The following is a 12,629-nucleotide window of genomic DNA, read 5'->3' as shown; positions in this document are numbered from 1 at the left end:
ATCACCTTTCTCCTCTTCCTTTCCTCTTCTCCTGTCCTCTCCTGATTTATTGTGCCCTACTTGTTTCCTCTCATCTTCCCCACTTCCTTGTTCTCTTTTTTATATGCTTCTTTTATTCTCTTTTTTCACTACCCTTACCTCTCTACTTTCCTCTCATCTTATCTGCCTATCTCCTCCTTTCTTCTCTGTTCTTTTCCGTTCACTCCTCATCTACTTGTGTGTCCTCTTTTATACATTCCCCTGCACATACTGGCTTTCCCTCCTCGTCTTTCTTCCCCACTGCTCTTAACTTGTCTCCTCTCATCCTTTCCTCATTTCTTCTTTCCTTTCATCTGTAAGTGTAGCCCATACCTTTTACCATCCTCATCACCCATTAGTTAAAAATTTCTTAGTCCTTTCCTCAGTCATAAAATATGGATCATGGATGAGAATTTGCATTGTTCTCACTGAAACACCATTAAAGTCTCAGCCGGATTGAAAAAGAATGTTAGGACCCTTGTAAAATAATTAACAGCTTTATTAAATTTTAAGAGTTGGTACCATTCTGTTTTTTTTTTTTTTATGAAAGGTATCTCTGCCTCTTTCTACCTCTGTCTAGACAAATTATCATATTAAAAAGCTGGGGGGCTATTTAAAAATTTCATTTGAAATGGAACCTATAGAGAGTGTCCTTTGAGTCTGATAGGTCTGAGGTAAAAGTCAAATTGCTGAATGCAAGTTAAGAATGATAGAGAGCCATATCAAGTTCATTTGAAACCTGCAATGCCATTCATTTTATCTTATGTAACAAAAAAAAAAGGTTCCTAGTAATTATTGTTGTAGCTGTTGATCACCACTTTTCTTTCTGATATACATATCTTCTTAAGTAGATCTTCTTTTGAGCATACTTGGCTTTAACAGTATCTGTCTAACGTTGTGTCTGTGTTCTCCTTCGTGTCCCCTCTAGCTGCTCCAAGTACAGATGATGTGGCGCTCTACGTGGGCATCGTCATCGCAGTGATTATGTGCCTGGTCATCTCTGTCATCGTGGCGCTCTTTGTTTACCGCAAGACACACCGTGACTTTGACTCAGTCATCATCGACACCTCGGCACTCAACGGAGGCTTCCAGTCTGTTAATATCAAAACGGCCAGATCAGGTAAGACATGTTACAAAAATGGCATTTGATCCAGAATACTGGAGCATCATACTCAAGCAGAAACACTGACATTTAGTTTAAAGACCAACTTAACATTAGACTGAAAAGCAGTGTTTCACTGTCAACCTCTGGTTGAAACATTCAGTCCCTGTTGCACCTGTAACGACACCCAAGGGATGTCGTGGTTTCCTGGGGTACAAGTGTACATCACTGCAGCAAGGTGAGAAACTAAAACCACTGGAGGATTTTCAGGGTGTGTTAAGTTACTCTTTTAATAGTTAGTGTAAAAAAATCAGCCCAATTACAATAAAGAAAAAACAAGATGTGATGATGACTTGTTTTTTTTACTGCTTGCTTTTGGCAGTACACAGTGTGAATGGACAGATAGATGGACAGATATAGAGATTTATAGTTAGATAAATAATCACAGATGTGACCATCCTATGGAAAAAAGAGCACCTGCTTCATCCACTTTGAGGCTTTGATGTTAGCATCATTTTGTTTCTTTCCTCAGCCTCTGGCTGTCAGTCTTTGCTGGTTTGGATTAATCTCTGTCTCTTCCAGAGACCACTCTCTTCCATCAAGAAGTCTCTCTCTGTCACTCTCCTTCTATTTCTCACTCTTTCTTTCTCTACCCTTCCCATCTGCACATTCAGGTTCATCACATTTCCTGTTTATCAGCAACCTCCTCTCTTCATCTCCGTCTCTGTGTCTCTGTCTTTCCCTAGCCATGTCTCCGTTCTCTCCCGTCACAATGACTCCTACTGCAATGGACACTCCCTCCCTGTTTGTCTTCCTGTTTAAGTGGAGCCATGTTTCACTCTCATCTGTCTGTATTGTCATTTCTTCCTCTCTGTCTTGGAAATGGATAAGACAACAAGAAGCACGCAGCCACACACACTTGCACGCCCATGCGCATGCATTTTATAGCTTACTGGAAATGCCAGGATTGGGCAGGGAATTGGTATCAATCAAGCATCAGTCCACAGATGCCATGATGCCAATAAATCTTCCCATAAGAATTTTTATGTCAAATAGATGACAAAAAACACTTGCCTTAAAATCTCTCAAAAATGTAATAAACCTGGTAAATATGCTAAAAAACCCATGGAGGCAGTAGGCACATTCCCAAACTGATATGCACTCATTCACTCTCACAAATTTGAATTAAATTAGATGGCTTAAAATGAAAATGCTCAGACTAGTACTCATCATACTTGATAGTACTTGACAGTCACCATTTGGTCAACTAGAAATGGCACTTAAACAAGGGGTTACATGTACACACAGATTTTTGTGTTAATCTAGTTGAGTGAGATCTACAAACCACATCTCTGTACACCTTGAAACACCTTTACCAGGGTACTTAAATAATTCAGGGTGTGTGTTTATGTGGTCAGTTTTGGGTCGACGATTATAATTCAAATCATGGTATACGGTGAAAAATAGAGTGAGGTCAGAGAGGATGCAATGCAAATTGGTGAACAGCAAGCTCAAGTAATTGCATGTATGTGTGTGTCTGTGTGTGTGTGTGTGTGTGTGTGTGTGTGTTTCTGTACAAGGGTGAATGTCTTTGTATGTGTGGAGATTGGGTGATTTTATCAGTAAAGCATTAGGATGCTTGTCACTCTGCGTTGAGGGACCATCTCCGATTACTATTAATTAGGAATTATGTCCCTGCAATCGCGCTCTCTCTGACTTTCTGACTCTCTGCCTCCCCCTCTCTCGTACTCTCACTCTCTCTGTGGCTTTCCATTAGTTGTTAATTAAATTTCAGCAGGGATGATTTGGCAGGAATACCCGCTGGCTTTAAGGGTAAACAGCCTGGTGATAGAGAGAGGAAAAGAGTGATAGGTGACAGATGTGTGTGTGTGTGTGCGTGCGCTCATGCATGCACGTGCATGGTTTTGGGGATGGGCTTTGAGGGATCTTCAAATTAGAATGGATGGGCTCTTGCAGGGAGGATTTTGGGCTCTACAACCAAAAAATAAATACATAATAACAAAATATTAAAGGCTGGTGCTAACCAAACTCGAATCCTTCTCAGTAGGTAACTTTCCTGTGATCCCAGTCCCAATTAAATCTTGAATATTTGTTGTATTTTTCTGGTGGGAGAGACTTTAAATAGAAGCACCCTTTGCTGTTTTTCTGGCCCTTAAGCCAAGTTGTTTTAAACTGAAAAGGGTTGCAGCAAGATGGCTCTCGTGGGGTCACTTGGAGCACATTCACTTGATTCACATTGGAAAAGTAAATCCCCATGTACTATTTACTGTTTGTTAATAAAGCCAAATGTATTATTAATACAGTCGCTAGCACGTTCCAATTACTTAGAAGGCAACGAGACTAACATTCTGGCAGATAGAACTTAATTGTCATTAAAGTATTTCACTGCAAAAGGTTTTTAGCTACCTGATTACGAAAATATGTGAGTTATTGAGAATTTCCTGCAAAAGATCAATATTTATTCAAAGGAAGAACTACCACTACAGTATTTAATTCAGCAAGGTCAGGAATTCCAGTCGAACAGAGTAATTGCTAAAGGTAGAGGGAAATAGTTGCATTTTATAGCTAATATAAACATAGTGTAAACAGTACCTGAAGATTACATGCACATGGATTAGCATACTGTACTGATTAGCAATCACCATGTTCCTGCAGTTGCCCCCTGGCTCACACTAACCTTTTTCATGATGAGCACAGAAGGGAATCTCAGAAAGACTTGCCAGTGCATCCCCACTGACATCATGTAATCCCCACATACTGTATGTAACATATGTTTGTGGTATGTGCATGTATGAACAAGCACAATACAGTGTACTTGTTATTGGAATGCAAGACACATTTTCTCATGTGAGTGCTTTTCTAGTGCCCGTGTTTTATGTTGTAGTAGGTGTGTTTTTATTTATGACAGTGCTTGTATTTGTGTGTGTAAGTGGGGCACTTGAGTGTTTGCTTGCACTACATGTAAAGTGTCAAGATTCCACTATTAGCATACATCAGCTGTGACAGCTCGAGAAAGAGAAGTATAAAACATCAGACTGTAACTGGCAGAATCCACTCAGTAGCCTCAATTCACTTCTGACCCAGCTATGAAGACTTTTATTGTGCTTCCTCCGTGATTTCATTCAGCTCTTAGAAATAATATCTTAAATAACGTGGACCAATCCACTGCTTTGTTTAAAGTGAGGCTTTGTAACTTGAGAAAGAACAAACAACACGTTCTTCCTCTAACAAAATGTGGCTTTGCTGCTACAGCCGCTCTTGTTCTGGTATGACCAGGAGCATATAGTGGTTAATATTAGCTTTCAAAATAAAGACAAATTCAGTGTGCCATTGCATTGTAATTGCCAATTGTGGCCACAGTGGCAGGTCTTCAGCAAAAGTTACATCATTCTGCTCACTTTAAGCTTTTCATAATTTTGACTAGGTTGAGACTAGGTTGAGGTTTGCCTGCTGATTTCAAGGTTTGCTTGAGTATTGCACACTGTACATTGTATTATTATCTCCTATTTTATTATAAATAAGCTATATACAGTACCTGTATATTCACATCTGCTTTTTAGAAAACAGTATACAGGGTATAACAGGATAATCCTCAATTAACAGAACTCAAATAGATCAGTCTTAACTATTGTTATTGTCAGTTAACACTTGATGTGTTTTATGGTTAATATGTGCAGCAGGTTTTGTCCGTCAGTTATGAATCGTCACACAGTGAACATTTTAAAAATAGAGTGTGATGTGATTAAAGCTTGACAACCTCTTTGATTGTGTGGATGAAGTTAGAGTTGTTGACAACAATTTGAAGAGCTTAAAGGATAGTATGGAGGGATGCTGTTATTATACATTAGAAAAAGGGGTACAGTCAAATCAGGAATATGTGAGTTTGTTTTGATAATGTACAGATTTAAATATGAACCATTAAACTTGTGTGAGTTTAAATGCCTTTGAGATCAAGTCTAAATACTAGCTTGAAAATCTACACACACGTTCCCTCTATCTCTCTCTCTTGCTGGCTCTCTCCTCCCTCTTTCTCTCTCACTGTGCAGGATCCATGAGTAGTCCTTGGTCCAGGTCATACCCCTATGTACTGCAATGTATCATACCAGACACTGATACCTTATCAGCAACCTTGCCTGCCCTGGTCTTACTCCCCTTATTCCTGCTCACTGATCTTTCTACACATCTGTTCCATACTGCAGCAATGCATTTCACACTATGGAGGATATAAAGTATTTAGCTTTAGTCTTCATTTTCCCTCTCTGTTTCTGACCCCATTCAATTTTAACTGAACAATTGTGCATTCATATGAAAAACATTTGTTTTCTCATTCTCTTTCTTTCCTCTGTCACTTTATCCCTTTAGCTGATCTACTGACAGCTCCTCCTGACTTGACAAATGCGGCTGCCATGTATCGTGGTCCAGTGTATGCTCTCCACGATGTGTCAGATAAAATCCCAATGACCAACTCCCCCCTCTTGGACCCTCTTCCCAACTTGAAGATCAAAGTGTACAACTCCTCCGGTCTGGTCACACCACAGGATGACCTCGGAGGGGACTTTGCATCCAAACTGTCTCCTAAGGTAATGTAGCTATGGTTCCACTTCTGCTGTGAAGTATTCTATAGCAGCACAGAAGCATTTTTAAATATTCCTTCCTGAACTGTGAGGTTATACTGCGGGAGCACAATGAGAAGCACTGAAACATGGTAGCTATGTATTCCCAGTCACATAAATACAAAAGCAAACACCATTAGTATACATGCAGCTCAGTGCCCCAGTTTCCTCCCTCTGCTCTGTGAACTACATGTCATGCATACCAGAGTCAGTTGTCACAAATACAGATGAAACCGTTCATTTTCATCACAGCACCTGTCCTGAGGCAGTACGAGAGGTGGACTCACTGTCTTTGAGCTCCATGGATCACTTTCACCTTTTGATGATTTTATCTGTAATTATGGGTGTTTTTTAAATGTCCTCCTTTTGAGCCGCTGCTGTGTCTGACTGACCTTGCCTCACTAATATGAGCGGGGTTTTTTTGCACTTACTTTGCTTTTAGTGTGTTGTCTGTCTTTAACACACTGGAATTCTTGTCAGCTTTGTGTGATGAAGGAGTAAACTACTGAATGTTAAGTCCTTATTTTACATCTCACAGTGGACATTTTGACAAAGAAATGCAAAGCAGGTCATATTTTACCACTTACCCTAAGGTGGTTTCATAGGTCTATTGTAAATCGGCCCTTTTCTCACGGACTGCCAGCTCAGCCCTATGGCAGTGCTCCCAGGCAGATGCAGATCTTCCCTGTAGCATTTTAGTTAATGGTTACCAAGAAAACATACCGAAAAAAGAAAGCTTCTTCATGAAAGCACTGAAATTCAAGTGAAAAAGGGAGCATTAACATATTCCCCTTACACTACTTGCCCTAATCAGCCTGGCAAAAAGTTAAACTAGAATGGTCTATACAAGAGGTTAGCCTTGCACAGTGAAACTTCTTTGGACTTCCTTGAACTTTTGGTTTCATTAGAATACATCTTTATAGTACTTGACATCAGCTCGTCCTTCAAACCACACCATATTGATTTCCAGTATATGCATACATCCTCCACAGTGTATAGGTGCAGCTTGTTTTTATGCTTAAGGGTACACACTGTAGTATCCAGTAACTACGATCAATGCCTGCCCATGTTAGTGCTCCAAGAGTAAAAATGTAACTCAGGGCAGTAATGCAACTTTTAACATTCTTAACAACAGTGCTACAGAAAATACAGATCTCACTCTCACTAACCTCTCAAATGAAAAATAGTTTTGAATCTTTATTGGACCATTTCTGTAAATTTATATTAGGCTTCTAAGGATTTTCAGATTTTTTGCCACAAAGTGTCATGCATCCAGTAAAATTCTTCTTATGTCACAGATGGACAGTAGAATTGATGGGGGAACAAAAAGCATCCCTGCTGCTATATAACATTATTGCTCAGCCAAACACTGATTCATCAGCATGTTTTAATACCTTCAGACTTCCAGTTGATCCAGTCTCTGCTGATCAGCAACATGTCCAGTTCAGTCAGTTTAAGAATATGCTATTTTATGCCCTGTCTTTCTTTATTTCTGTCTTATTGTTGCCATCACCGCTGTGTTTTTATTCCTAGGTAACTCAGTCTCTGTTGGATAACAGTGACACCATGAACCTCCGCAACCAGAGCTTAGCCCGAACACGAGACCCTTCCTGTACAGCTCACGGATCCTTCAACAACCAGGGAGGACACCTCATCGTGCCGAACTCTGGTAAACTTAGGATTCTAACATTCAATAACTTAACATAAACCTGGTTGATGATAGGTGATAATGCAGTGACCAGGGTGATCTATAACAGCTTCTTCAGGTTTCAGATCAAAGAACGTTTTCTTGGTTTTAGCTTATTAAGTGTAATAGTAGGAATTGCCTCTGTTCATTCTGTCCATTGAGAATTATAATAGAATTTTCTTTACCAGAAACTGACCACATAATGTAAGTAAGTGTATCCAGCTACCTCTGCACATTCAACATACTTCACAAAACACCCTTTAGATGTTTTCCAGCTACCTAGACTTAAAAGAAAAACTTTAAAAACTTTAATTACAGTTAAGTTATGATTTAAAAGTAGTAGGCAGGGGAAATAATGAATAATATAACCTTCTGATAGGAAGCAGCTCTCAGAAGCTATAAAACATCGCAGCACAATTCACTTGATGATATATTTAAGAGAAAGTTGTACACGGGTTGCCTTTAAAATTTATTATTCAATAATTAATCACAATGATAAAGTGATAATAGGTTCACATTCAATAATTCAGATGTGCATGGTGAAATTAATAAATCCAGTGATGAAACTCATTATTTCTGCCTCCATCCATCCTGCTTCCCCTGTCCTCCCTCCTGCAGGTGTGAGTTTGTTGGTTCCAGCGGGTGCTGTTCCTCAGGGTAGGGTGTATGAGATGTATGTGACTGTGCACAGGAAGGACAGCTTGAGGTAAGTTTTGTCTCTCTGTTTCCTAGAGTTTTCTTCTCTGTGACTTTTTTTCTCTCTGTTGTTCCCTGCTGTCCCCATTTTTTCTCTTCATCTCTGCATCTCCCTCTGTGTTTTTTTTTTGTTTCTTTCTTTCTTTCTTTTTTCCTTTTGTCTGTACTTCTCTTTCTTCTGGGCAGCAGCTTCTCAGACCTGTTTGTATGGTTGCATGAGTAGACTTTCACAGTGTGACACAGGCATAGGATGCACAGAAAGGGATAAATCAGTATTATCTATAGTGTATGGTTTTTCCATGCAAACCTTTTTTTGGCAATTACAGCAGAGAGCAATGTCGCAGAATTCCTATTTTAATGACAGAATTAATATTCCTAAAAAGCAAAGTTAAGGAGATTGTAAGGGAATATGCTACACATTATTACCTACTTAACATTATAATCTGTACAGTAATCCACAAAATATACATCATTAACCAGTTTTTCCTAAATTTTAGAATCAGTGCTGTAATTCAAATGTAGAGCTCACTCTGCGTTCATTATTTAAAGATGTGTTAAACTTATGTTGACTGCAGTGCAACCGGCAGTTTGGCTTTCACTTTATGTTATAGATCCAAAAAGCAAACACTGAGCTTTTGAAAGCATATTCAAAGAGATCGCTGTTTCCACAGTAACTAACAGATTAGTGGCTATTTTTGGGATTACTGAAATCCTGTTACATGTACTATAATCCTTTACTCCCAAACCCTGTGACTGAGGTAAAGCTCTCTGTAGGACATAACAGGCAAGGGAGAAGATTTCTATATTTCAGCTCTTGTGTGGAAATTTCCTTAATACAGATTTGGTAAAAAAAAAATGTTGGTACTCTGTTCGAAAGTTAGGGGTAACTACATTTTATGGCAAATCCCTGGCCAGTGTTCGAAGCGCACACAAATATACGTTAAATGAAAGTGTCTGGATGCAAATGGCAAAGGACATCAAAATATATATTTTTGTTTCTGTATTTGAGAGAGAAAAGGAGAAGACCAGAATCAGTATGTATCCTTGATTTGCTCTGCCTTGCTTCTCACTGTCAATGAAATAATGCTCCTTCAAAGTCACTAGTTTATTTTGGAGACGAGCTGTTTTTCTTTATGTCTGTCCTCTCTCTTTTCCCCACCAACACAGCTAAACCCTTTTCTCACTTAGAGCAATGCAGATAGTTTTGGTTTTATTTGCCCACTTTTTCACATAGCTGGTTTTGCAATTTTTTGCCACACACCCCAGCACAATGGAGGTGAATCAATTTTGTTAGTGAAAATTCAGCAGCCACTCAGTGGTCAGTTTACACAGGATAATCCATTCTGTACGCTTTCAACAGTTTTCATAGGGGCTGTTCCTTCAAAGGAAAATAGTTTCAATGAATACTGTCAGCAGTAAGGTTTATGCATCATCCAGTGTAACAAGGACACTATTTGTCTGACTCCGCATGGCTTCTGACTCTTTTAAATATATTTCTTTAATGCTACAAACCAAATTCCATTTACCTGCACTGTATTGATTGGTGGCAGCAACAATGTTCTCTAGCAGCAATCTGAAAAACTGAGCAGATAATATCAAAAGTACCAGCATGGCTGGATACCACAAAGGGTAAGTGAGGAAATATGTTCTAATTATGTGGGTGAACAAACTCTTTAGGACACTCGTTACCTTTTGGTTCATGTATTCCCCTCCATGCATCCATTCTGATCAACAGCAGTCAATAGGAATTAGCCCCCTTGCTGTGTGCTACAGTATTTCTAGGAGTCAAACCTCTTCACTGTCCTCTGTCTTCATCTCAGTCAATAGCTGGCTAGCAAAAGTCACGTAGCTACATTGACTCACCTCAGCAACAATGGGCAAGCTAGAAGCATGTCGTTTAGCTCATAAAGATCTAACCCTTATGTCTCAGTTTTCCATCATCCACAGCTTAAAACATCCATTTACTCTATTTGCGTGATAAAAGATAAATAACAATGCACATCAATAGCACTGTAATTCATTAAGGGAGGGCCCCTGCATTTGATAAGTCAAAGGGTGCTGCTACAGTTTGAGTCATACTGTTTTTATCTTTTAGTTTCTCCTGCCCATGTGAACCCCCTCATGAGTCAATAATGAGCTCCAGCAGTTGAATCAATAATACTGCTAAGGATTAGTGCCCCCCTGACACAAGGTGGGCTGAAAAAAAATTTAGATCCATCTCCTCTGTCTGTATGGGCTCTTTCCCAGTCAATGCATATCTTCTGCAACACGAGGGAACAAAATGACTGGATAATGGATTACACAGGAGAACTGAGGCAGTCATTTCCTTATGTATTTTCATATTTAGTATTTGTTTAGGATTGTTTAAGGATGTGGTAAGCTAATAAATACAGATAGAGTTCTCTATGTATAATCTCACATTTATTCATAGTAGAAGAGCCTCAAGTATTCTTGTGCTTTAAGAACAGCTTCCAATACTTCTACAGTAAAATACATGTGAATTTGTGACCAGTAGTAATTTATTTTGTACCCATGAGTAGTGAACTACTGACTGCAGCTGAGACCCATCTGAAGTCCTGCTGACTACACTAATAATCCTCTGATTGAATTTGTGCTGCTCTGTTCAGATCTATTTTGTTCTCTGATTTTCTCATGTACTCTAAGCTAGTCTATCCAACTCTTGTGTAACTGTCCACCTGGCTTTATTATTATGCCATCCAAGATTTTCCATATATATATATATATATGGCACAGAAGTGAAATCAGTACAGCTCTCTGCAGTTGATGCTCACACTAGCTGGTAGCCAGCAGTGCAGCCCTCCTGTCGCTCTTTTCTAAAGAATCATTTCACCTCAGTATTATCTTTCTTTTCCAGACCCCCGGTAGAGGACATCCAGACGGTACTGAGCCCAGTGGTGAGTTGTGGACCTCCAGGTGCCCTGCTGACCAGACCAGTGATCCTCACCATCCACCACTGCGCTGACAATGTCCAGGAAGACTGGCTCATACAGCTGAAGAACCAACTGGCCATGGGAGAATGGGAGGTGAGTGCTCTTCACTGTGTCTTTTGTGTTTGTGTGTCCTGTGTATTTCCACCGCTTTAACCTCCAGGGAGACTAGCCTTAACTTTTTTGCCAACAAACAATGATAAACATAAATTCAGAGATACATGTAGATGCACAAACATGATCTTTTGCTAAATAATCCAAACATAAAGCAGTTTGTGTTTACACATATATGTACTCACACACCTGTGCAAAGACACCACCAGATTATTAATACTTAGTCATATAAACAATATGATTCAGACAGCACATATAAACATGCATGCACACATACATTATTGTCTTCACGCTGAAGAATCGCCTACATTACAGTTACACACATGCAGTGAGGGAGGGAGAGGAAAATGAAGAAAAGGAGAGAAAATTTGGTAAACATAAAGTGCCTACAGGCTAGTCGACAAGTAGGGGGTTGAAGACTCCTATCAGAAGCAATTTGTTATGCTCCTGCCATCCTCCTCTTCTCATCTTTCTTCTTGTGTTTCTATCCCTTCTTTTTTTCTGCCCTTCTCTCTCTCCGTCTCCCTGTGTCTCCCAGCATGAAGTCTCTACCTCAGCAATCTGTTTTTGTGTGTGTGTGACTGCATATGTATGCGTGTATGTCTATCTCTGTGTCCGTGTGTGTGTGTGTGTGTGTATGTATGTGTATGTGTATGTGTGTGCGAGTGCGAGTGAGTGCGTGCGTGTGTGCGTGCATGTGTGCATCCTTGTGTGTGGGTGTGGGTGATAAGGCTGTCTTGCAGCATCACTGTGTCTACAAGGCCCCCGTATGCTGTCTTCTGTTGCTTATCACAGCTCAACACAATGTCTCTGCACAATTAGCCATGCATAAGATTCTGTGTGCGCTTGTGTGTATTTGTGTGTGAGTGAGTGTGAGTGTGAGAGATGCACAGAAGGGGTTGGGAGCAGACTCAGTAAAGACAAGAAAAATGAAAAGTGGAATTTCATCAGGAAGTCGATTTGTTTTTCTCTTATTGCAGTAGAACATCCATTTCCCATCACAAAGTTTTCCTCAAAACAAGGAGAGGAAGGTAATTGAATTCCCCTCACATCAGGGGGGAGCAGCCACGGTTGTGATTACCAGTAATAACAGATTCATACCATATTGCTTTCCTACCCCTTTGTATTGATTTGGCTCATCTGTAGGAACACAACTCTGCATGAACTGTGATTCAAAACTCAATATTTGTGTCGCACACATCCATGCTACAGTGTGTTTGCATCCACACACAGTCACACACGCAAACATAGATATGTGCACAACTAATTGAAGATTCAGTAGACATATAAAAGGAACACAGTGAGCCCATGCATCCTCCCTCAGCCCAAAGAGACTTATGGATTTACCATAACTCAGACTGCGGCAGAGAGCGGTAGAAATAATATGAGCAACAGCCAGATAATCACAGCGTGATTGGACACACTTTGCA

General features: G+C 39.8%; 1 protein-coding gene across 1 annotated transcript in view; it reads left to right on the top strand.

Annotated features, from left to right (window-relative positions):
* Positions 1 to 12,629, top strand: part of LOC121184756 (netrin receptor UNC5C-like) — a 176,664-nt gene that overhangs the window by 151,519 nt on the left and 12,516 nt on the right. Inside the window, exons 9-13 of the mRNA XM_041042606.1 lie at positions 947 to 1,138; positions 5,504 to 5,721; positions 7,288 to 7,423; positions 8,060 to 8,147; positions 11,013 to 11,181. Of these exons, the coding sequence (XP_040898540.1) occupies positions 947 to 1,138; positions 5,504 to 5,721; positions 7,288 to 7,423; positions 8,060 to 8,147; positions 11,013 to 11,181 (803 nt within the window). The remainder of the gene's footprint in view (positions 1 to 946; positions 1,139 to 5,503; positions 5,722 to 7,287; positions 7,424 to 8,059; positions 8,148 to 11,012; positions 11,182 to 12,629) is intronic.

The sequence above is a fragment of the Toxotes jaculatrix genome, chromosome 7, assembly GCF_017976425.1.
Source record: "Toxotes jaculatrix isolate fToxJac2 chromosome 7, fToxJac2.pri, whole genome shotgun sequence".
In the NCBI taxonomy this organism is placed as follows: domain Eukaryota; kingdom Metazoa; phylum Chordata; class Actinopteri; family Toxotidae; genus Toxotes; species Toxotes jaculatrix.
This window is presented reverse-complemented; position numbering and strand designations above follow the sequence as displayed.